This window comes from Haematobia irritans, chromosome 2, assembly GCF_050003625.1.
Source record: "Haematobia irritans isolate KBUSLIRL chromosome 2, ASM5000362v1, whole genome shotgun sequence".
Taxonomy (NCBI): domain Eukaryota; kingdom Metazoa; phylum Arthropoda; class Insecta; order Diptera; family Muscidae; genus Haematobia; species Haematobia irritans.
Genome location: NC_134398.1, coordinates 19,335,808 through 19,361,782, shown reverse-complemented (window position 1 = coordinate 19,361,782; position 25,975 = coordinate 19,335,808). Strand labels below are relative to the sequence as shown.

Below are 25,975 nucleotides of genomic sequence, written 5' to 3'. Positions count from 1 at the left end.
TTTTCTTTTTTAATGTGGTCATGTAAATTTTTCCTTAATTAATTGTCATGGTCTTGTTTTTTTTTTCTTGGGTGAGAGGTTTTTAGGTTTCTCTATTTTATTTTTGTTTATTTGTTTGCTAGTTTGAATTAATTAAGTTTCGTTTGTTTTGAGAGAAGATTCTGGTTTTTATTATATAGGGTATATTTAAATTTCTACAATTTTTTATGACTCTAAATAATGTCTTTTCTTGTATTTTATTTACAGCCACATGTAATATGCCTCTGGGCATGGAATCTGGTTCAATCACAGATGCTCAAATTACAGCGAGTTCAGCCCATGATACAGGCTTTGTGGGGCCACAACATGCGAGGTAAGTTGAGAAGTTAAAAAAAAAAAAACATAAAATAAAATTATAATTATTCGTATATTTAATTTTTTTACATTTACAAAACAAAAAATCTATAAATTTTTGTAATTAATATATTACCAAAAATGCGTCCATCCTTCTCATTGAAAATATTCAAAATCTGACATCTATTTTAACGATAAATTTTTAAATAAAATGAGACTTCATTGTAATATAATTTTTTGTTAATTAAACTACGTCCCTAAAAAATTAAATCCGAAGTAAATACAATCTAATATACATATAATTAAAATCAAAACAAGTATATACGGCCGTAAGTTCGGCCAGGCCGAATCTTATGTCCCCTCCGTCTAAATTGTAAGCTAGTCCATGTGGAATATATATTGGACAAAAAAAAGGTCGATTAAATACGTATATATTCATTTCTTGACCGGTATATATAGGGAAGAAATAATTACGAACTGACATTATATTTTTGTGCGGTAATTATAGAGCCAGAATTGAAATATGGGGGTCGCTTTATATGGGGATTATATACAATTATGAAGACGAGTCTACCAAAAATGGCAAATTTTTTATTGTTTGATAGATATTTTTTATTGTTTCTTGATATTTTTGAAGATTTTGCAAAATATTCCTCTCCCACTATGAAATGCTTCATAAATTTTCTATAGAAATAAAACTTTGATGAAAGTTTCTACAGAAACAAATTTTTGATAAAATTTTGTATAGAAACAAAATTTTGACAAAATTTTTTATAGAAATTATATTTTGACAAAATTTTCTATAGAAATGCAATTTTGACAAAATTTTCTATAGAAATAAATTTTCTATAGCAATAAAATTTTGACAAAATTTTGTATAGAAATAAATTTTTGACAAAATTTTGTATAGAAATCATATTTGACAAAATTTTCTATAGAAATCAAATTTTGACAAAATTTTCTATGGCGATAAAATTTTGACAAAATTTTCTATAGTAATAAATTTTTGACAAAATTTTGTATAGAAATAAAATTTTGACAAAATTATCTATAGAAATAAATTTTTGAAAAAATTTTGTATAGAAATAAATTTTTGACAAAATTTTGTATAGAAATAAATTTTTTACAAAATTTTGTATAGAAATAATATTTTGACAAAATTTTCTATAGAAATAAATTTTTGACAAAATTTTGTGTAGAAGTCATATTTTGACAAAATTTTCTATAGAAATAAATTTTTGACAAAATTTTGTATAGAAATAAATTTTTGACAAAATTTTGTATAGAAATCATATTTGACAAAATTTTCTATAGAAATCAAATTTTGACAAAATTTTCTATGGCAATAAAATTTTGACAAAATTTTGTGTAGAAATCATATTTTGTCAAAATTTTCTATAGAAATAAATTTTTGACAAAATTTTGTATAGAAATAAATTTTTGAAAAAATTTTGTATAGAAATATAAAATTTTGACAAAATTTTCTATCGCAATAAAATTTTGACAAAATTTTCTATAGAAATCATATTTTGACAAAATTTTCTATAGAAATACATTTTTGACAAAATTTTCTATAGAAATAAAATTTTGACAAAATTTTTTATAGAAATAAATTTTTTACAAAATTTTGTATAGAAATAATATTTTGACAAAATTTTCTATAGAAATAAATTTTTGACAAAATTTTCTATAAAAATAAAATTTTGTATAGAAATCATATTTTGACAAAATTTTCTATGGCAATAAAATTTTTCCAAAATTTTCTATAGAAATAATTTTTTTACAAAATTTTGTATAGAAATAAACTTTTGACAAAATGTTCTATGGCAATAAAATTCTGACAAAATTTTCAATAGAAATCATATTTTGACAAAATTTTCTATAGAAATAAATTTTTGACAAAATTTGCTATATAAATAAAATTTTGACAAAATTTTCTATAGAAATAAATTTTTTACAAAATTTTGTATAGAAATAATATTTTGACAAAATTTTCTTTAGAAATAAATTTCTTGACAAAATTTTGTATAGAAATAAATTTTTTGCAAAATTTTGTATAGAAATAAAATTTTGACAAAATTTTGTATAGAAATAAATTTTTGACAAAGTTTTGTATAGAAATATAAAATTTTGACAAAATTTTCCAATGCAATAACATTTTGGTAGATTATTGTTGGCTCGAGTGGTAATCGTTATTTTTCTGTGATTGGTGATCGGTTTATTTGGGGGCCATATATAATATAGATCGTTATGGACCAATTTTGGCATGGTTGTTATAGGTCATACACTAGCGAAATGTACAAAATGTGACAAAATTTTCTATAGAAATAAAATTTTGACAACATTTTCTATAGAAATAAAATTTTGACAACATTTTCTATAGAAATATAACATTTTGACAAAATTTTCTATGACCATAAAATTTTGACAAAATTTTCTATAGAAATACATTTTTGACAAAATTTTGTATAGAAATAAATTTTTGACAAAATTATGTATAGAAATAAAATTTTGACCAAAATTTTCTATATAAATAAATTTTTGACAAAATTTTTTATAGAAATAAATTTTTGACAAAATTTGCTATATAAATAAATTTTTGACAAAATTTTTTATAGAAATAAATTTCTGACAAAATTTTGAATAGAAATAAAATTTTGACAAAATTTGCTATAGAAATAAATTTTTGACCAAATTTTGTATGGAAATCATATTTTGACAAATTTTTCTATAGAAATAAAATTTTCCAATTTTTGTATGGTTATTAGAGACCATATACCAACACCATGTACCAAATTTCAGCAATTTGCTTCTCTTTGAGGTTCAAGCCAAGCCAAATCTGGGGATCAGTTTATATAGGAGCTATATATAATTATGGACCGATATGAACCAATTTTTGCATGTTTATTAGAGACTATATACCAACGCCATGTACTAAATTTCCGCCGGATCGGATGAATTTTGCCTCTCTTTGAGGCTCCGCCAGCCTAATCTGGGGGCTATACGTAAAAGTGAACCGATATGGCCCATTTGCAATACCTCCGACCTACATCGATAACAACTACTTCTGCCAAGTTTCAAGTCGATAGCTTGTTTCGTTAATTTGATTTCAACAGACGGACGATGGACGGACATATTTAGATCGACTCAGAATTTCACCACAACCCAGAATATATATACTTTATGGCGTCTGAGAGCAATATTTCGATGTGTTACGAACGGAATGACAAAGTTAATATACCCCCATCCTATGGTGGAGTGTATAATTAATGTTAAAATTACATTTTAGACTAAAATTAAAATTAAATCAAAAATACAATTATTACAATAAAAAACTAAAATTCATTTATAGAAAAAAAAAATTAAATTAATTCAATGCAGGTCTCAATATTGACACCAAACTGCAATTCAATTAACTGATCGAAGTAATCAGCATGAGTGGTTCCCTGCTCTCAACCAAAAAGGATATATGTTCAGGTTTTTATCAGCTCTCCAAGACTACTCGTCACATATAAAATCCCATTCAAATTACCATCATTATGTCGAGTAAAAGTAAACAAAAAACGAAAACAACAACAAACAAAAAACACTAACCAACATTAAAACGTGATCTAAAGTCATTTAATTTGCATCCATGCCCCACCGTCATATAAACATTCACTTAAATTAAGATAAATACATATCGTTGCTATTCAAATGTTACCACGATTGCCACGTTGAAGTGGATGGACATTATCATATGTCAACGATTCCCTTTTTTCCTATACATATATCCATTTGTTCCATGGAAAAGCTAAAGAGAGGAGCAAGGGATACTCCAAACTTTAATTTAAATTAATTCCTTTACAAATAGTTACGGAATAGAAGATGAAAAGGAATTGTGGAGCAAAAAGTCATCAGGCGGTAGGCTATCAGACTTGCTGACTTCTGACTGCTTTGTAATGTGCATTGGCCAAAAAGTATCTTGGCCATGTGATTAACTAAATGACAGTTTGTTTTCCCCCATTTCGATTTCCTCCTCGCCAGATGATTTCAATACACGAGTACCATCATCACCTTAGTGTATCTGGTGTTTTCTTTTTGTAACCAATGGCTCCTGCTATCAACTTCAATGGGATTTCTTCATGAAAGATCATGGCAGGGAATCACAGAAACAAACAATTTCTCTCCATGAAGACAACAAATGCAAGCCCATTAAAAGTCGTCAATGAAAATTAAAAACAAAACAACAACACCAACAGTGGCTACTACAACAACAAAATTAAATGGCCATAGGAGCCAGACCATCACAACCATCAAGTAATCAAGAATTGAAAACTCTTTTTCTACCAACAGTCGGAAGGCAAATAAATGAAGTAGGAATTGGAATAATGGTTTTACATTTTGGTGGGCAACGAATTTTAAAGACACTCTTTGGGAGGAAATTTTTGTGTTTTTAATTCACAATAAATAAGGGATAGAGAGATTTCCCTTTGAATTGTGTAGAATGTGTAGTGGCAAATAATTGAAATGTTGCCTTATATAGGCAAAGCTATTTAATTTTTCAAGGTAATGAATCGGAGAAATTTCCGTCCGCCATCAGCCATCACACGATACACGAAAGTGGCTCCGTGGTAGATTGGCCCACTCCCGACGAAGCGCCGTCTTGAGATTATTAGAACTTTTGTATTTTTAAGTTCCAACCGTACACTTTAAAGGAGCCAAAGTCCAACGATTTGAAATTCGGAGATTTTGGTGGCCATTGTGGGGTGGGTTAGGTTAGGTGGCAGCCCGAAGTATCAGGCTCACTTAGACTATTCAGTCCATTATGATACCACATTGGTGAACTTCTCTCTTATCACTGAGTGCTGCCCGATTCGATGTTAAGCTGAATGACAAGGGACCTCCTTTTTATAGCCGAGTCCGAACGGCGTTCCACATTGCAGTGGAACCACATAGAGAAGCTTTGAAACCCTCAGAAATGTCACCAGCATTACTGAGATGGGATAATCCACCGCTGAAAAACTTTTTGGTGTTCGGTCGAAGCAGGAATCGAACCAACGACCTTGTGTATGCAAGGCGGGCATGCTAACCATTGCACCACGGTGGCTCCCATCGGTTTATATGGGGGCTATACATAATTATGGACCGATTTCGACCAATTTTTGCATGGGTATTTGACGCCATATACTAACACCACGTACCAAATTTCAACTGAATCAGATGAATTTTGGTCTTCCAAGAAGCTCTGGAGGTCATATCTAGTGATAGGTTTATGTGGGGGCTATATATAATTATGGACCGATATCGACCAATTTTTGCATGGGTGTTTGAGGCCATATACTAACATCATGTACCAAATTTCAGCCGGATCGGATGAAATTTGTTTCTCTTAGAGGCTCTGCAAGCCAAATCGGGTGATCGGTTTATATGGTGGCTATATATAATTATTGACCGATATCGACCAATTTTTGCATGGATGTTTGAGGCCATATATTAACACCATGTACCAAACTTCAACTGAATTAGATGAATTTTGGTCTTCCAAGAGGCTCCGGAGGTCAAATCTGGTGATCGGTTTATATGGGGGCTATATATAATTATTGACCGATGTGGACCAAGATTTGCGTGGTCATTAGAGACCATATATTAACACCATGTACCAAATTTCAGCCGGATCGGATGGAATTTGCTTCTCTTAGAGCTTCCACAAGCCAAATCGGGGGATCGGTTTATATGTGGGTTATATATAATTATGGACCGATGTGGACCAATTTTTGGATGGTTGTTAGGGACCACATACTAACACCATGTACCAAACTTCAGCCGGATCGGATGAAATTTGCTTCTCTTAGAGGCTCCGCAAGCCAAATCGGGGGATCGGTTTATATGGGGGCTATAAATAATTATGGACCGATGTGAACCAATTTTTGCATAGTTGTTAGACACCATATACGAACACCATGTACCAAATTTCAGCCGGATCGGATGAAATTTGCTTCTCTTAGAGGCCTCTCAAGCCAAATTTGGGGGTCCGTTTATATGGGGGCTACACGTAAAAGTGGACCGATATGGCCCATTTGCAATACCGTCCGACCTACATCAATAACAACTACTTGTGCCAAGTTTCAAGTTGATAGCTTGTTTCCTTCGCAAGTTAGCGTGATTTCAACAGACGGACGGACGGACGGACGGACATGCTCAGATCGACTCAGAATTTCACCACGACCCATAATATATATACTTTATGGGGTCTTAGATCAATATTTCGATGTGTTACAAACGGAATGACAAAGTTAATATACCCCCCATCCTATGATGGAGGGTATGAAATAAACTCCCAAGATGCAAGGAGGCATTCTAAAGTCGCTATGTCAAATGGAAGAAAACTTTGATTAGATAGTTGTTAGTCCGGTTAAAGTGTATAGCCAGAACTCTTATCTCTCTTCACCACCAAACATTTGCTGTTTGGTTCAAATCGTTAAGGCCATCTTTGCTACTAAATTGTCCAAGCATCTGTGGTCGGTGGCTCTAAGAAAAAGGCATTTAATGTATTTCTCTTTTTTCTTAAACATTCTTTACGTATTTTCTTTATTTTTCTCAATGTTACCCTCCCCAGACTTTTGTAATAGAAACAAGAAGCAAATTGTATAGTAACATTTTGCCCTCCCCCCTCCATTCTTCCCATCAACAAAATCAACGTCTCGTATTTCTTTGGTTATTGCGCCTTCACTTCAAGAAGTTGCCTGCATGGCCAGTGAGCAAATGTCAGACGAACACACACACACACGCACACGCAAGAGATTGTTAACTTTGGCAATAACAATAATTAAAGTCAAAATGAAATGGGTCTATAAACTAAAGGATATTAGCATTTTAAATGATTTTTATGGCATTTTAGTCATAGATTAAATACTCCAAAGACCAACAACAACCATCAACACAAAATGTTTAAGAAGCAGGAAGTATCATTAGATCGTCATCACCACCATCATAAGCATCATCATCAGCCCCAATCATCACCATCACCATCATCATTAGTGGACTGAGTCTCATGTCTAGAATTAAATATTGCGTGCTACTCAGATATCTGTTTACTTAGTAGCGTTTATAAATTTTTCTCATTTTTCCTTTTTTTTATTAAATGAACTTCTTTTGTTTCTTTTTTTTTTTGTTTGGTGGGGTTTATTTTATGATTGACCCCACCGAATAGTTTATGTTGATTAGATTGACCTTTTTTACTAAGGAGGTTTAGTGGGTTTAATGTCTAGCCATAATAAACTGCGATGGCTCTAGAGTCTACGAAAGGTAAAGTAAATATTTCGTAGGCATACGTAGGTGTTGGGTACAAAATACAAAAATGGATCAGTTATTATTCAACCAGGCTTTCATAATGAGGAAACAAATTTATTGAAAATTTTATACTATATTTAAAATATGAAAAAATGTAAGGAGATGGATGGACGAATGAATTAAATTGAATCAGATGGTGGTTCTAAGCATGTGGAGTCTAGGACACGGTTGCCACTCGTGCCAAACGCAATCTACCAACATTTTACCACGAATCCACCAAATTAAAAAATCTTATTTTGAAGTTTTTGATTAAATTTCTGTGGTTAGCATAACAATTAGAGAACATGTTTTTATAGAATGTTTTGTGGAAATTTTATTTCTATAGAAAATTTTCTCAAAATTTTATTTCTATTGACAATTTTCTCAAAATTTTATCGCTATGGAAAATCTGGCGAAATTGTATTTCTATACAAAATTTTGTCAAACTTTTATTTCCATAGAAAATTTTGTCAACATTTTATTTCTATAGAAAATTTTGTCCATTTTTTTCTATAGAAAATTTTGTCCAAATTTTATTTCTTTAAAAAAATTTTGTCAAAATATTATTTCTATGGAAAATCTGGCAAAATTTCTACCGAAAAATTTTTCAAAATTTTATTTCTTAGAAAATTTTGTTTCTATAGAGTAGAAAAAAAATTTATGTCTATAAAAAATTTTGTAAAAATTTTATTTCTATATTTATAAAAAAATTATAATATTTATAAAAAATATTTCTATATTTATTTCTATAATTTTATTAGAAGTTTTGCCAAAATTTTATTTCTATCGAAAATTTGTCAAAATTTTATTTCAATAGAAAATTTTTGCAAAATTTTATTTCCATAGAAAATTTTGTCAAACTTTTACTTCTATAGAAAATTTTGTCAAAATTTTATTTCTATAGAAAATTTTGAAAAATTTTAATTATACAGAAAATTTTCTTAATATTTTATTATTACAGAAAATTTTCTTAAAAATGTATGTTTATAAAAAATTTGTCAAAATTTTATTTCTATGGAAAATTTGTCAAAATTTTATTTCTATAGAAAATTTTGTCAAAATTTTAGTTCTACAGAAAATTTTATCAAAATGTTAGTTCTATAAAAATTTTGTCAACATTTTATTTCTATAGAAAAATTTTGTCAACATTTTATTTCTTTAGAAAAATTTTGTAAAATTTTAGTTCTATTAAAAATTTTCTCAAAATTTTATTTCTATTGAAAATTTTCTCAAAATTTTATTTCCATAAAAAATTTTCTTAAAATTTTATTTGTATATTTATTTTGTCAAAATTTTATCTTTATAGAAAATTTTCTTAAAATATTATTTCTATTGAAAAATTTGTCAAAATTTTATTTCTATAGAAAATTTTGTTAAAATTTTATTTCTATAGAAAATTTTGTTAAAAATTTATTTCTATAGAAAATTTTGTCAAAACTTTATTTCTATAGAAAATTTTGTCAAAAATTTATTTCTATAGAAAATTTTGTTAAAATTTTATTTCTATGGAAAATTTGGCGAATTTGTATTTCTACAGAAAATTTTATCAAAATTTTAGTTCTATAGAAAATTTTGTCAACATTTGATTTCTATAGAAAATTTTGTCAAAATTTTATTTCTATAGAATATTTTCTCAAAATTTTATGTCTATAAAAAAAATTTTGTAAATTTTTTTTTATATATTTATAAAAAAAATTATAATATTTATAAAAACAAATATTTCTATATTTATTTCTATAGTTTTATAAAAAATTTTGTCAACATTTTCTTTCTATTGAAAATTTGTCGAAATTTTATTTCTAAAGAAAATTTTGTCAAAATTTTATTTCTATAGGAAATTTTCTCAAAAATGTATGTTTATAAACAATTTGGTCAAAATTTTATTTCTACAAAAATTTTTATCAATATTTTATTTCTACAGAAAATTTTCTCAAAAATGTATGTCTATAAAAAATTTTGTCAAAATTTTATTTCTATAGAAAATTTTCTCAAAAATGTATGTTTATAAAAATTTTTTTCAAAATTTTATTTCTATGGAAAATTTGTCAAAATTTTATTTCTATAGAAAATTTTGTCAAAATTTTATTTCTATAGAAAATTTTCTCACAATGTTATTACTTTAAAAAAATTTCCCAATTATTTATTGATACCCTTCACCACTACTGTGGTACAGGGCAGGGCTGTGGAGCCGGAGTATGAGTCGGAGATTTTGCTGGAGTAGGAGTCGGAGTCGGAGTCGTAAAAATTTTGCTCGACTCCGACTCCGGCTAAAACAAATTTTTCCAAAATTTTATATCTATAGAAAAACTTAACCAAACTTTGTTTCTGTAGAATATTTTTCTAAAATTGTATTTTTATTGATAATTTTTTCAAAATTTTATTTCTATTTTATTTATTTTTTTTAATTGTGTTTCTATTGATAATTTTTTCAAACTTTTATTTCTATAAAAAATTTTGCCAAATTTTATTTCTATAAAAATTTTATTCAAAATTTTATTTTATATTTGGTCAAAATTTGATTTCTATAGAAAATTTTGCCAAAATTTTATTTCTATAGAAAATTTAGTCAAAATTTTTTATTTACTAGACAAAAATTTTGCAAAATTGTATGCTCACTGATACTCACTGCTAAGTCGAAAACTTGTATAAATGACTCAAATGTTCAAATTTTTCAATGAATGAATCATAAATGCATTTTTTGCGAAATTGTCTAAACAATTATAAATATTTCCCAAATATTGCCCGAGATTTTGTAAAATTCTGATTTGAGATTTTATCAAAATGTAGATCTAAATACAAATTTGCAGAGTATATTATAATCGGCCCGCCCGGCTTTAGACTTTCCTTGCATTTTTATTTTTTTGTTGAAATTGTGTTACGTCCCATAACGTTAGTTTTAAATTTTAAGTACATAGATTTTGTAGAAGTATATACAATTTTGCCTAAATCGATTCAGATTCAAATTCATACATATGGGAATATAAACCTTTACATAGCTCGCAACAAATTTAAAGGATTTGAGATAGTATCAATAATTTTGGTCCACAAATACATACTGTTGGTATCTTCTCATATTATGATGGGTATTTATATCATTATTTTATTTATTAAACATTGCCCTAAATTTGAAATATAGATTTCAATTGGCATTTAGTGTGAAATTAAGACCTTTTTTTGCACACATAAATAAATACGATTCTTTATATCGATCCACTTACGGTACCCCCACAATAGAACTACAAATTAGTGGTATTAAAATGAGATTTAGTTATATTACCCGGAGTCGACTCCGGAGCTGATGAAAAATGCTCGACTCCACAGCCCTGGTACAGGGTATAATAAGTTTGTGCATTTGTATGTAACGCCAAGAATGAAAAGTCTGAGACCCATCGTTTAGTATACCGATCGTCTTAGAATTAAATTCTGAGTCGATTTAGCGATGTCCGTCTGTCTGTCTGTCTGTTGGTGTATTTTGTGTGCAAAGTACAGCTCGCAGTTTAAGTCCGATCGTCCTCAAATTTGGCACAGAGTTTTACATTGGCTCAAAGACAATCGCTATTGATTTTGAAAAAAATCGGTTCAGATTTAGATATAGCTGCCATATATATTTATCACCGATCTGGTCATAATTGACGTATTTATCAACGTATTTTATCAAAATTTCGGGCAGCCAAATATTTTGGGGCTTTCTGAGATGTGCAAAATATCAGCCAAACCGGTTCATATTCAGATATAGCACCCATGTATATCTTTCGTCCGATTTCGACTAATATGGCCTCAAAAGCCAGAGGTTTGCCCTGATGTGCTTCAAATTTTGCACAAGGTGTACGTTTAATGGTATCGTTAAGCGTGCTAAATTTGGTTAAAATCGGTTCATATTAAGATATAGGGTAAGTGGTGGATGATGCAAAGAGCAGAAAGTCACAGATGACGGTTGGCTTTGCACCTCCAAAAGAATTCGAGGAGAATATGTTCCCAATGAACATATGAACCGATAAATAAGAAGGAGAAACAAGGGAGTTAGATTTGGTTTTGGAATTCAAGATTTATTTTCGGATTGATTTTTACCAGTAAGAACCTACCAAATTGAATGAGACAGATGAGCGGAAATTGCTGTTTGACGTGGTATGGTTTAGTGGAAAATTAAAAAAATTTTTAGTTAATAAATGTCAAACATATCGTACTTTTTTTAGTGCGAGTATCTTACTTGTTTTGACTATAGAAACTCTCATCAAACCCTTTAAAGTCTGCAATAGAATTTTTTTATATAAAATTTTAATTTTGTGATATGTCCATAGTGGAACTTTTAAATTGTTAAATTATCATAAGGGACAAAATGTTATTATCATATCTTAATATAGCAATTATGTACCAATGTCCTTAATGTGATATTTATTGGGTTTGTAGTAAGCTCCTATTTTACCGTCTATAATTAGACTCTGTGAAATATTCTAAAGTTATAAAATTACCAAAAACAATTTGGGATTATTAGTAATTAATTTATCCCTTAGTAATATTTTAATAAAATGTAACATTATAAATATTTATGTTATAGTAAAAGCCTAAAATATGCTTTTACCGCCTAAAATTATGCACTAGATATTTTATATTCTAGTAAAAGCCTAAAATATTATGTTCTAGGAAATTTTTTAAGTTATAAAATAAATAACCTAAATTTTGAGATTATATTACAAAAAAAAAATAATTTATCTCCTAGTAATGTAATGGAAGTAACTTGCTTCAATTTTGTCGTATATTTAAAAACAATATCATTTCCTAGAAGAATTTTCCCAAATTGTCAATTCTATTCTCCCCAAGGATTAATGATCAATACGAAGAATTTATTATGTCTATTTTCATAAAATCCACTGTGTGTGTGTTTTTTTTTTGCATTATCATTTCCTTTTTAAACAACCATAATCAAATCGCCCAAATCATACCATTTACAAAGCAATATTCTTTTTGTCTGAATAAAATTTGTTCACGCCTTCATTAATATCAATTTAAAATGAGCGAGTCTAGTAAACAACATCATTTACAATCTAAATAATGCCCTCAGGGCATGAAAAGAAAACGAAATCTTCACAGAAACAGAAATTAAATTGAGATTCCAGTAAGACCTTATTGTCGAACAAAAAGAATTCTGCTGAATGCACAAGCAAGATCATTTGTGAAGTGTACACTGGAAAATATTAAAAAAAAAAAATGAAACGAATATGGGCAGTTTGTAAATAACCCAATACCAGCATTATATTTTTGATGGCTACTTTGCCATTGTTCCATTGAGGATGAATTTTAACGCTTAAATCAAAGCAAGATTCTGTGAATTCATTTATTCTAAAAACATTTTTGTTTGCCCTACACCCAAATTACCCATGAGATGGGTAATGATTTAGGAAAGAAAAATAGGATTAGGCAGTACTTTTAGGCATTATAAAAAAATGATACAATAGTCATTTCCTGTGTGATGACCCAAAATTCATATACACCCAAAAATTCTCCTTTTCTCTCTCGAACACACACACACGCAATCAGCCACCCCTGCCTAGTATTTAAAATTCATTGAGATGACCAGTATAAATTTTTCAAAAAAAAATCTCAAATAATGATAAAAATGCTAATAAAATGTAAATTATGTTTAGTTTATTTTTGGAGTAGTCGTGATGATTTACATCAATGATTGCCAGCTACTGTGACGATGCCACCATTATATTGGACTTCACTTGGTCTTGTGTGAAAATTATTGTGATGGCGCCTTATGTGGTGATCTCGTCACCATGATAAGGTAAACTCATGTGGGAGTTTCACACAAACGGGTTAAATTGTTTCGACTTTAAATAGGAAATCGTTAAATTTTCGAGTAGGATTGAAGCAAACGGGTGAATTGTTTATTTTTAATTGTGATCGTGACTAATGAAGATAAATATTTTGGAAATTATAAGATGAGATTTAAGACTACAAAATTTGAATCAAGATAAAAAACTGGCCCAATTACAAATTCAAAAGTCGAAAAAGACTTTTGGTAAAAAAAAGTAACAACAAGTCGAAGTCGATTTTGTTTATAAAATTAAAATTAATAATTAAAAATTAAATAAAATTAAAACATTGAAGTCGACTTTTCGTTGGACTAATATTTATATATTTTTAATATTTTTGAAAATCGAATAATAGATTTTGAAGTCTTACCAAACTCTACTAGTCGACTTTTAATGTTTCTATAGTAACTTTGAAAGACGATATTAATTATTAAAAAAAACATATTCTAAACGGTTATTATTTATTCTTAAAGAATGCTGTGGACACGACTACATATCGTGGACAAGACTGCCTAAAATTATCCGGTTTAACTGGAGCTTACAAAATCAAAAATCAACTGTATACTTTTCCAAATTTGCAAAACATTAATCCTAGGGTCGAAATCGAAAATTTTAAAGAAATAGGATTTCTTTCAAATTTAAAAAAAAAAAAATAAAGCTTTAAAGTCGTTTTTCCAGACTTTCTAAAAGTCAATAAATTTTGTAATCTTCATATTAAACTAATCGTTGTTTGATACTTTTGAATAGCTAAACTTTTCAATTTTTAAAAGTATCAAAAATCTGGTTGAAAAATCAACTGTATACTTTTCCCAATTTGCAAAACATTAATCCTAGGGTCGAAATCCAAAATTTTTAAGAAATAGGATTTCTTTCAAATTTTCAAAAAAAAAAAAAATAATAAAAAAAATTAAAGCTTTAAAGTCATTTTTCCAGACTTTCAAAAAGTCGATAACGTTTGTAATCTTCATATTAAACTAATCGTTGTTTGATTTTTTTGAATATCTAAAATTTTCAATTTTTAAAAGTATCAAAAATCTGGTTGAATCAGAAAAAAAATTAAAAAGTCAATTTTTTCAAAATTTTTAAAATGTCAAAAAGCCGTCTTTACCAAATTAAAAAAAGACAACTTTCCAAATTTTCAAAACGCCAAAAAATTTTTAATCTTCAAATTTGACTAATAATTTTTTGATACTTTTCAATATCTAAACTTTTTGATTGTTAAATGTATCAAAAAACCGGTCGAACCGGATCTCAAAAAAATTTTAAACTTCGAATTTTTCAAAAATTTTTACATGTCAAAAAACCAAAAAAAAAAAAATAAATTTCTGAAAATTGTCAAAATGTCAAATTTGTAAAACTCAAAATGTTAAACAAAAATGTGAAAGTAAATCTTTCAAAATTTTGAAAAACTTGAAAAGTAGATTTTTTTGTTATTAAAAACAAAAATTGGAAGAAATAAATCAATGGTCGAAATGCAATTTTTTGCAAATTTTCAAAAAAAAAAAAACAATTTGAAAATTCTATTTTTAAAAATTTTTAAAAAACTCGATCCGATTCAACCGATCGATCGATTTTTTTCAAAAATATTTAAATGCCAAAAAGCCTATTTTACCAAATTTAAAAAATATAAGTTCTTTCAAAAAGTCGATAACGTTTGTAATCTTCATATTAAACTAATCGTTGTTTGATTTTTTTGAATATCTAAAATTTTCAATTTTTAAAAGTATCAAAAATCTGGTTGAATCAGAAAAAAAAAAAAAGTCAATTTTTTCAAAATTTTTAAAATGTCAAAAAGCCGTCTTTACCAAATTAAAAAAAAGACACCTTTCCAAATTTTCAAAACGCCAAAAAATTTTTAATCTTCAAATTTGACTAATAATTTTTTGATACTTTTGAATATCTAAACTTTTCGTTTTTTAAATGTATCAAAAAGCCGATCAAACCGGATCTCAAAAAATTTTTAAACTTCGAATTTTTCAAAAATTTTAAATGTCAAGAAACCAAAAAAAAATAAATTTCTGAAAATTGTCAAAATGTCAAATTTGTAAAACTCAAAATGTTAAACAAAAATGAGGAAGTAAATCTTTCAAAATTTTGAAAAACTTGAAAAGTAGAATTTTTTGTTATTAAAAACAAAAATTGGAAGAAATAAATCAATGGTCGAAATGCAATTTTTTGCAAATTTTCAAAAAAAAAAAAAATTGAAAATTCTATTTTTACAAATTTTTAAAAAACTCGATCCGATTCAACCAATCGATCGATTTTTTTCATAAATATTTAAATGCCAAAAAGCCTATTTTACCAAATTTAAAAATATAAGTTCTTCAAAATTTTTAAAAAGCCCAAAACTGGCAGCTCAAGGTTTGAAAAATATTTGAAAAGTAATTTTTTCCAAATTTTGGAAAGTCGATTTTCCAAATTTCCACAAAATCGATAAAAAAAATCGGAAGGTGGAAATGCAATTTTTCAAAAAAAAAAAAAAAACACGATTCGATTCAAGCGGTAAGTTTAGATTTTCAAAAGAATCAAAAAATCGATTTTTTTCAAAAATATTTAAATGCCAAAAAGCCTATTTTACCAAATTTTAAAAATATAAGTTTCTCAAAATTTTTAAAAAGCCCACAACTGACAACTCAAAGTTAGAAAAATAATTGGAAAGTCAATTTTTCCAAATTTTAGAAAGTCGATTTTCCAAATTTCCACAAAATCGATAAAAAATCGGGAGATGGAAATGCTATTTTTCAAAAAAAAAAAAAAAAAAAACAAACAAACAAAATGAAAAATTTGAAAAATCAAATTTTCCAAATTTTGCAAAAATTGAAAACTCAACTTTACTAAATTTAAAAAAAAAGTTGAAAACTCTAAAGAAAATACAGTTTTTCGAAATTTTCAAAAATTTTAAAATAAATTTAAAAATAAAAACTTAAAATATTCATTGGAATTGGAAAGCCAATTTTACCAAATTTCGAAAAACTCGAAAATCTTACCAATTAAAAAGAATGGAAATTTGGAAAAGTCGACTTTTCCAAATTTGCAAAAAAAAATCGATAACAATAAATCGGGGGTGTGAAATGATTTTTGGCACATTTCAAAAAAAAAATAATAATAATAGTAAAAAAGTTGAAAAATCGATTTTTCCAATTTTTGAAAAAATTTAAAACTCTAATTTACTAAATTTGTAAAAAAAAGTTGAAAACTCTCAAAGCCGATTTTTTCAGGTCTCAAAAAATTTTTTCGCGTCTCAAAAAATTTAAACAAAAAATTTTCAAAAAAAATGTCAAAAAGTCGACGTATGTCAATTGAGACAGTTTTTCGAACCATAATAGCCATAATTTGTAAAAAAAAACATCACAATGAGTAATGAACAATTTTTTTTAAATGATGGCGATTAGAGATTAATCCAAAATGTTCTTGGTATGTTTTTATCTGGCACGATAACTTCATCATAAACTTTTACAATTTTCTATTGACATTTTTTTTTCTTCTTGGACAACTTTTTAATGATATCTTGAGCTCTTGTAAACTCATAAAAGTTGTGGATCTTTTTTTGTTTTGATCTAAATTTCTATAGACAAACATTGCTTTACATTTAAACCAATTCATGTTCACATTTTAAGATGTATTTTTTTTCACTTGCATTTTACGTCATGTGGTTGGTGAATTCCTCAAAAGTCATCATCGAATACTTCCTTTACTTTGTCTGTATGAATGGTGGCGGTGGATGACTTTGTCGCTACTATGGCTCTATATCTGTATCTGTCTGTATCGGTTCTGTCTGTCTGTCTTTCTGTCAGTCTAAACATGTTCAAGTGCTAAGTAATTATCAAGAAAATATAAGACTCAGAAACTCAAAAAAAAAAAAAAAAAAAAAAACTGAACTAAAAATATAGAAAACACACCAAACGCGGCAAGAAAAATTGAAGCAAGTCTAGAAAATAATACTGAAACATAATTTTTAGTTAGAGACCAAGTAAGACAAAAAGAAACTCTTGAGATGTAGTCTAGTGTAGACGAGGGATATATAATATAGATCCAGACATCAAAGCAATAAAAGCCGCCTTAGCCACCACCATCATCATCATGTGGCATATGAAGAAGTGAGGATATTATGTTAAAGAGGACAAGTACATGCACTGAAAAAAAAAAAAAATAAAATTATTAAATTTAATTTTGTGTGTTTGGAAAGGTGATGGTGATAGAACTAAGGATTTGTTTTATTTTGTATTTTTTAAAGATTTTTTGATTCTTCCCATATACATTTGAGCTTGGTTGCCAATCGAGCCCAAAATAATCTATCAAAATTTGGAGAAAATTTTACCAATAAAAAAAAAATCAAATTTTGCCATAATTTTATTTCTATTGAATGTTTTAAAAATTTTATTTATATAGAAAATTCTGTCAAAATTTTATTTCTATAAAGAATTTTGTCAAAATTTTATTTCTATAGAAAATTTTGTCAAATTTTTATTTCTATAGAAAATTTTGTCAAAATTTTATTTCTATGGAAGATTTTGTCAAAATTTTATTTTATGGAAAATTTTGTGAAAATTTTATTTCTATAGAAAATTTTGTCAAAATTTTATTTCTATATAGATCATTTTGTGAAAATTTTATTTTTATAGAAAATTGTGCCAAAATTTTTTCTATGGAACATTTTTCAACGTTTTATTTCTATAGAAACTTTTGTAAAAATTTTATTTCTACAGAAACTTTTGTTAAAAATATTATTTCTATAGGGATTTTTGTTAAGATTTTATTTCTATTGAAAATTTTGTTAAAAATTCTATTTCTATAGAAAATATTGTCACAATTTTTTCTATAGAAAATTGTGTCAACATTTTATATCTATAGAAAATTTTGCCAAAATTTTATTTTTAAGAAAAATTTGCCAAAATTTTATTTTTAAGAAAAGTTTGCCAAAATTTTATTTTTAAGAAAATTTTAGCAAAATTTTATATGTATCGAAACTTTTGTCAAATTTTTTTTTAAATTTTGGTAAAAATTTTACTTCTATTGAAAATTTTTTCAAAATTTTATTACTATAGAATATTTTGTCAACATTTTATTTCTATAGAAAATTTTTTGAAAAAAGTATTTCTATAGAAATTTTTTAGAAGTTTTCTTAAAATTTTATTTCTATAGAAAGTTTTTACAAAATTTTATTCCTATGAAAATTTTGTCGAAATGGAAATTTTGTTAAGATTTTATTTCTATAGAAAATGTTGTCAAAATTTTATTTCTATATAAAATTTTGCCAAAATTTTATTTAAAAAAATGTTTTTGTCAATATTTCAGCAAATTTTTATTTCTATATAAAATTTTATTTCTAAGAAAATTTTGCCAAAATTTAGTTTTTAAGAAAATTTTGCCAAAATTTATTTTTTAAGAAAATTTTAGCAAAATGTTATATGTATCGAAACTTTTATCTTTTTTTACATTTTGGTAAAAATTTTACTTCTATAAAATTTTTTTTCAAAATTTTATTACTATAGAATATTTTGTCAAAATTTAATTTCTATAGAAAATTTTTTTGAAAAATGTATTTCTATAGAAATTTTTTTCAAAAAATTTATTTCTATAGCAAGTTTTCTTAAAATTTTATTTCTATAGAAAGTTTTCACAAAATTGTATTCCTATGAAAATTTTGTCAAAATTTTCGTTCTAGAGACAAATTTTTGTTAAAATTTTATTTCTATAGAAAATGTTGTCAAAATTTTATTTCTGTTAAAAATTTTGTCAAAATTTTTTTTCTTACAAAATTTTTGTCAATGTTTCAGGAAATTTTTATTTCTATATAAAATTTTATATGTATCGAAACTTTTGTCAATTTTTTTTAAATTTTGGTAAAAATTTGACGTCTATAGAAAATTTTTTCAAAATATTATTACTATAGAATATTTTGTCAACATTTTATTTCTATAGAACATTTTTTGAAAAAAGTATTTCTATAGATTTTTTTTTTTTAATTATTTTTATAGCAAGTTTTCTTAAAATTTTATTTCTATAGAAAGGTTTCACAACATTTTATTCCTTTGAAAATTTTGTCAAAATTTTATTTCTAGAGACAAATTTTGCTAACATTTTATTTCTATAGAAAATGTTGTCAAAATTTTATTTCTATATAAAATTTTGTCAATATTTCAGCAAATTTTTATTTCTATAGATAATTGTGTCAAAATTTTATATCTATAGAAAATATTGTCAGCATTTTATTTCTATAGAAAATTTTTTGAAAAAAGTATTTCTATAGAATTTTTTTTTAAATTTATTTTTATAGCAAGTTTTCTTAAAATTTTATTTCTATAGAAAGGTTTCACAACATTTTATTCCTTTGAAAATTTTGTCAAAATTTTATTTCTAGAGAAAAATTTTGTTTACATTTTATTTCTATAGAAAATGTCAAAATTTTATTTTTATATAAAATTTTGTCAATATTTCAGCAAATTTTTATTTCTATAGATAATTGTGTCAAAATTTTATATCTATAGAAAATATTGTCAAAATTTTATTTCTATAGAAAATTTTGTTAAAAAATCATTTGCTATAGAAAAATATAAAATTTTGTCAAAATGTTATTTCTATATAAAATTTTGTCAAAAATTTTTTTTTCTAAATAAATTTTTGTCAATATTTCAGGAAATTTTTATTTCTATATAAAATTTTATATGTATCGAAACTTTTATCATTTTTTTTAAATTTTGGTAAAAGTTTTACTTCTATAGAAAATTTTTTCAAAATTTTATTACTATAGGATATTTTGTCAAAATTTTATTTCTGTAGAAAATTTTTTGAAAAATGTATTTCTATAGAAACTTTTTTCAAAAAATTTATTTCTATAGCAAGTTTTCTTAAAATTTTATTTCTATAGAAAGTTTTTACAAAATTTTATTCCTATGAACATTTTGTCAACATTTTATTTCTAGAGACAAATTTTGTCAAAATTTTATTTCTATAGAAAATGTTGTCAAAATTTTATTTCTATATAAAATTTTGTTAATATTTCAGCAAATTTTTATTTCTATAGAAAATTTTGTTAAAAAATCAATTGCTATAGAAAATTTTGTTCTATATCTATAGAAATTTTTGTCAACATATTATTTTTATAAAAAAAAAATTTTGTCAAAATTTTGTCAAAATTTTATTTCTAACGGGAATTTTTTCAAAATTTAATTTTTATAGAGAATTTGTGGACTAAATTGTAGTTGGAGGGGAATATTTTTCAAAATCTACCAAAGTTCTACCAACTGTTGCAAACATTGTTTTAATCCCCCTGACATATTTTTTTTCAGTGTCCTCTATGACCTGTGTTAAAAATTAACCGCTGCTCTAACCAACGGTGCTTTCAAATACCTGGTGTAATGATCTTTTTCTTGAGAGTATCTAAAAAAGAAATGTTCCTTCTGTTGTTTGGTTGGGGGAAATCTAGCATTTTGTTGAAATATTCGAGTACATGGCCATTAAACAGCATTTCTATTCTGGGAAATTGTTTTCTAATTTTTTCCCTCTACAATTTTTTTGTTATATTTAAGTGCTAAGGCATTTAACTGTTTGAAGGGGTGTTTTCCAAAACTAAAACTATGTTGAAATTTCATTTCATCAACTTGCATGGGTTATCATTGTTGCATTTGTGGTTCTATTTCTTAAAAATGTTTTTCATTTTTTTTTTTTTTTTGTTGGCCTTTATCTCAAGTGCTGGAAAATGATCTTAATTTTGGTGTTTATGATGTTTAATGATAAACATCAGTTGATGCAATTGCATAGATACTCGTAATGGTCTGCACGCAATATGGTCTTCACTATGGAATAGAATAGAATTTATGAAGACAATTTTCATAGCGTTTTGTTTTAATTCGTGGAATAATTAAAATTTGGTGGTTTTGATGAGGTTTTTTTTTTTGTCTTGGGCAACACATCAAAAAAAAGTGTGTCATTATAACGACTCGAAATTTCAAGTGGATTTCATAAATGGAGTCATCAAAAGGGAATATAAAATAAAAATTCCAAAACAAATATTGATGGATTTCAAAATGACTTGTTTACTCGCTTGAGAGAGTAATATTAGTAAAGTTTTATTATTCACCTGATATATAGTGGAGATTTGTAGGGAAAAGTTCAACACTGTGGTACCACATTGGACTGAATAGTCTATGTGAACCTAAAATAGCGGGCCACAATACCTAACGTAAACTAGTTGTCTTTCAAAACAAAATTTCTTCAGATCTCCAGAATTTTGCTGCAGTGCCTTCTATCTATAGTAATTGTTAGAAATGTTGGACCAGCCAAAGTATTTAAAGAATTTTTTTGTAGTTTCTGCCAAATTTTTCATAAATGTAAAATGTCCCCTAAGTCGCTCCAAATTTGCAACAATTTCTCTAAAAACACTTAAATTATAAATGCAGCCTCAGTATAAATTCTGTGTATAATATAAAGTACATTTTAATATTATATACATTTTTTTTGGGAAATATGTGCTTTCGAACTAACGTGGCGAGTCTTCGAGAAAATTTCTTTCGAATCATGTCCCCAAACTAACCGTAATGGCCAGGTGGTAAAGATAAAAATGTCCCCAAAATGAGAAATTTTTTTTTAGCATTTGAAATATTAATTTACCTTTTTTATAGGTTCTATATTTCAAATAATGTTATTTTAAATTATTATATAAACGGGTCAACATATATTGGCAATATGTGATTCCAATGTCCCTAAACTAAGCGAGAAGGATATGCGTTGGCATTATTGGCTAAACAAACTAACTGAATTGGTTTAAAGGGTCCGGTTTGTTTGTTTGATTTTTTTGCATATGTTAATATTGGCTAACCAAACTAACTAAACTACTAAAATGTTCCCAAAATCGCACCATATTTGAGAAATTTTTTTTTAGCATTTGAAATATTAATTAGGCTTTTCTATAGGTTCTATATCTCAAGTAATGTAGTTTTTAATTATTCGATAAACGGGTCAACATATTTTGCCAATATGTGATTCCAAGTCATGTTCCCAAACCAACCGAGAGGGAAATTGGCTTTCGAATTGGTTTAAAGGGTCCGGTTTGTATGTTTGATTTTTTTTTTGTATATGTTAATATTGGCTAACCAAACTAACTAAACAACTAAAATGTCCCCAAAATCGCATCATATTTGAGAATTTTTTTTTTAACATTTGAAATATTAATTAGGATTTTCTATAGGTTCTATATCTCAAATAATATATTTTTTAATTATTCTATAAACGGGTCAACATATTTAGCCAGTATGTGATTCCAAGTCATGTCCCCAAACTAACCGAGAGGGAAATTGGCTTTCGAATCGTGTCCCCAAACTAACCGAAATGGTTTAAAGGTTTGGTTGGTTTTTTTCTTAAGAGGTTCCGTTAATATCCCAATTATAAATAAGCCTATTTGAGGACTATTAATAATTCTGATCTTTATAAAATCTCTTAATCGGACCATAAGAGATGTTTTATGTACACTGAAAAAAATATTGTCGTGAGGTCAAAGATTTCATGTCTTTAATATACGAATGCACATTTTGCTTGGCATAGAATATGCATTTCTCTAATATAAAGCTTTTTTCTTTGTCCAAAAGTCGATAAACTTTTCAATGAAGTCGTATTGTGCTTATAGTTAAGTGATTTCACCTCACAATGGGTATCATAACATGTAAGAAAAAGTTTTTGGAACCGGACATGCTTTTTTTTTCAGTGTATATTTCCAGCAAAATATGTTTGTTACTGTAACAGGCCTAAATTAGTTGAACTAATTTATTATTATATTAGAATAGTCTTTATGAAATGTCCCCGAAGTAGTACGAACGTTATGAAATATATTTTAATTAATAAAATAGCTTAAAAATATTACAAAACTATCAAAATATCTTCCAGAGACCACTAAAATGGAGCACAACATATGTTTTCCGAATCTCATCCAACAAAACCTATTTGCAAAAGTTGTCCTCAAACTTTGTCCAAATTAACCTCATAAAATCATCTCTATGAAATGTCCCCGAAGTAGCACGAATATTAAGAAGTATTTTTTAGTATCTCTGCAAAGTTATCTAATCTACCGTTACCTATCTCGACCTCATAGTTTGGGGACAGTTAGTGTAAGCTGTCCTCAAACTATATGTGTGAGTAAAAGCTACTTTATGAACCGAATCCTCCAAAATATTCTATTAATAACTGTCTTCGAACTCTTTATCTGAATTAATAGACGAAATAATTAACATATTAAGATGACAATACTGAAATGTCCCTGAAATATTAGAGATCTTAAGAAATATTTTAAGGGGCATCAAGAAAGTGTTCTGATATTCCATTACCCCCCCAACATACGTTTACAATAATTAGCAAAGTGATCTGATCTACCGTTACCTATCTCGACCTCATAGTTTGGGGACAGTTAGTGTAAGCTGTTCCCAAACTATATGTGTGAGTAAAAGCTACTTTGTGAACCGAATCCTCCAAAATATTCGATTAATAACTGTCTTCGAACTCTTTATCTGAATTAATAGACGAAATAATTAACATATTAAGATGACAATACAGAAATGTCCCTGAAATATTAGAGATCTTAAGAAATACTTTAAAGGACATTTAGAAAGTGTTGTGATATTCCATTACCACACCCCCCTCCTAACATACGTTTACAATAACTGTCCTCGAACTCTGTGCATAATTATGTCCCCGAAGTAACCATTTTGTTATAATTTTATTTGTGAAAAAAAATGTGATCTATATAAGTTCTTGATAGCTTAAAGTAAGTCTCATCTTTTATATTTTTTCCATTAACTAAATCGCTTTTTTAATACAATAAAACTAAAATATCCATTGAATGGATATCTTGAGTTTACACCCAAGAAATAAATATTAAAACCATTAACAAAAATGCAGATCCTTCAGAGATTTTTCGGACAAAAAATTAACATATCAATAAAAGCTTAAGACAGACATGCTGTTAAAAAATACCTCTTAAAAGAGCAAAAAAGAAAAACTCCCTAAAAGGAAAGCAGAGTGATTTTGTTTTCTTTTTATATCAAACCACAAGTCAAGGAAAAAAATCCATCCTTAACTAAGACATACTTGGCCACCACAAAAAAAAAATTGGTTTGGGAAGAAAAATATTAATCCTTAATTACCAAGACAACATCCTGCTGAGTTCATAAGAAAAAAGTGGAAAAAAAAACACAAAAAACAGCAGCAGCCGCAGCTTCAACACCAGCACTACGAAAATCCCTAGCTATAAAGATCCATTACACTTAGCTGCAAGAGCCACAACAATAACAACACAAACAGACTCCCAAATGATGTTGAACTCCAGCAAAAAGACATCAACTCAGTCCCAAACACTAAAATCAGGCACCGAAGTAAACCAAGAAGATGAAGACAAACACAACACAAAAATCACACAACGACTTAACGAACTTAACAAGTCACCAGAAGCGATTTCTATAGAAGGGGGGTCTCTCACTAACTATCTGCCTGGATTTTGGGGCGATTGCTCCTGCTGCCGTTGCTAGATGGCTTTGTTGCTCTTTTGTGGTAAGGAAAAATTTCAAAAATGATAACATGGCCAAGAATTGACATTTCGTATACAAAATGTTGCAGCCATAAACGCAATTTACATTAAAATCTTTAGTATTGGCCACAAAATTGAAAGCAAGAATCACAGGAATTAGCCCCACCAACAAATCTTGAAAACGCCACTTAAACGTCGAAGACTAATGTATGCCTCTTGAACGACGACGACAACAATATCAAATGACTACGGCAGCTTAAAGCTATATCGGTGGATAAAAAAAAATATCGAAAAAGAACAAATCAAAATCAGTTGGTAAAGACTTCACAAACCAATGGTTTTATAGAACATGACCAAGATGGAAATGAAGGCAATGCTTAAGAGCAGGATGGTATAAAGAATTAAAGCAATTAAAAATAAAATAAAATAAAATAAAATAAAATAAAATGAAATAAAATAAAATAACTTAAAATAAAATAAAATAAAATAAAATAAAATAAAATAAAATTCAATTCAATTCAATTCAATTCAATTCAATTCAATTCAATTCAATTCAATTCAATTCAATTCAATTCAATTCAATTCAATTCAATTCAATTCAATTCAATTCAATTCAATTCAATTCAATTCAATTCAATTCAATTCAATTCAATTCAATTCAATTCAATTCAATTCAATTCAATTCAATTCAATTCAATTCAATTCAATTCAATTCAATTCAATTCAATTCAATTCAATTCAATTCAATTCAATTCAATTCAATTCAATTCAATTCAATTCAATTCAATTCAATTCAATTCAATTCAATTCAATTCAATTCAATTCAATTCAATTCAATTCAATTCAATTCAATTCAATTCAATTCAATTCAATTCAATTCAATTCAATTCAATTCAATTCAATTCAATTCAATTCAATTCAATTCAATTCAATTCAATTCAATTCAATTCAATTCAATTCAATTCAATTCAATTCAATTCAATTCAATTCAATTCAATTCAAT

The 25,975-nt window shown here is 27.0% G+C and overlaps 1 protein-coding gene across 1 annotated transcript in view; it reads left to right on the top strand.

Annotated features, from left to right (window-relative positions):
* smal (smoke alarm) overlaps positions 1 to 25,975 on the top strand; it is a 202,723-nt gene that overhangs the window by 98,110 nt on the left and 78,638 nt on the right. Inside the window, exon 4 of the mRNA XM_075293493.1 lies at positions 247 to 352. Within this exon, the coding sequence (XP_075149608.1) occupies positions 247 to 352 (106 nt within the window). The remainder of the gene's footprint in view (positions 1 to 246; positions 353 to 25,975) is intronic.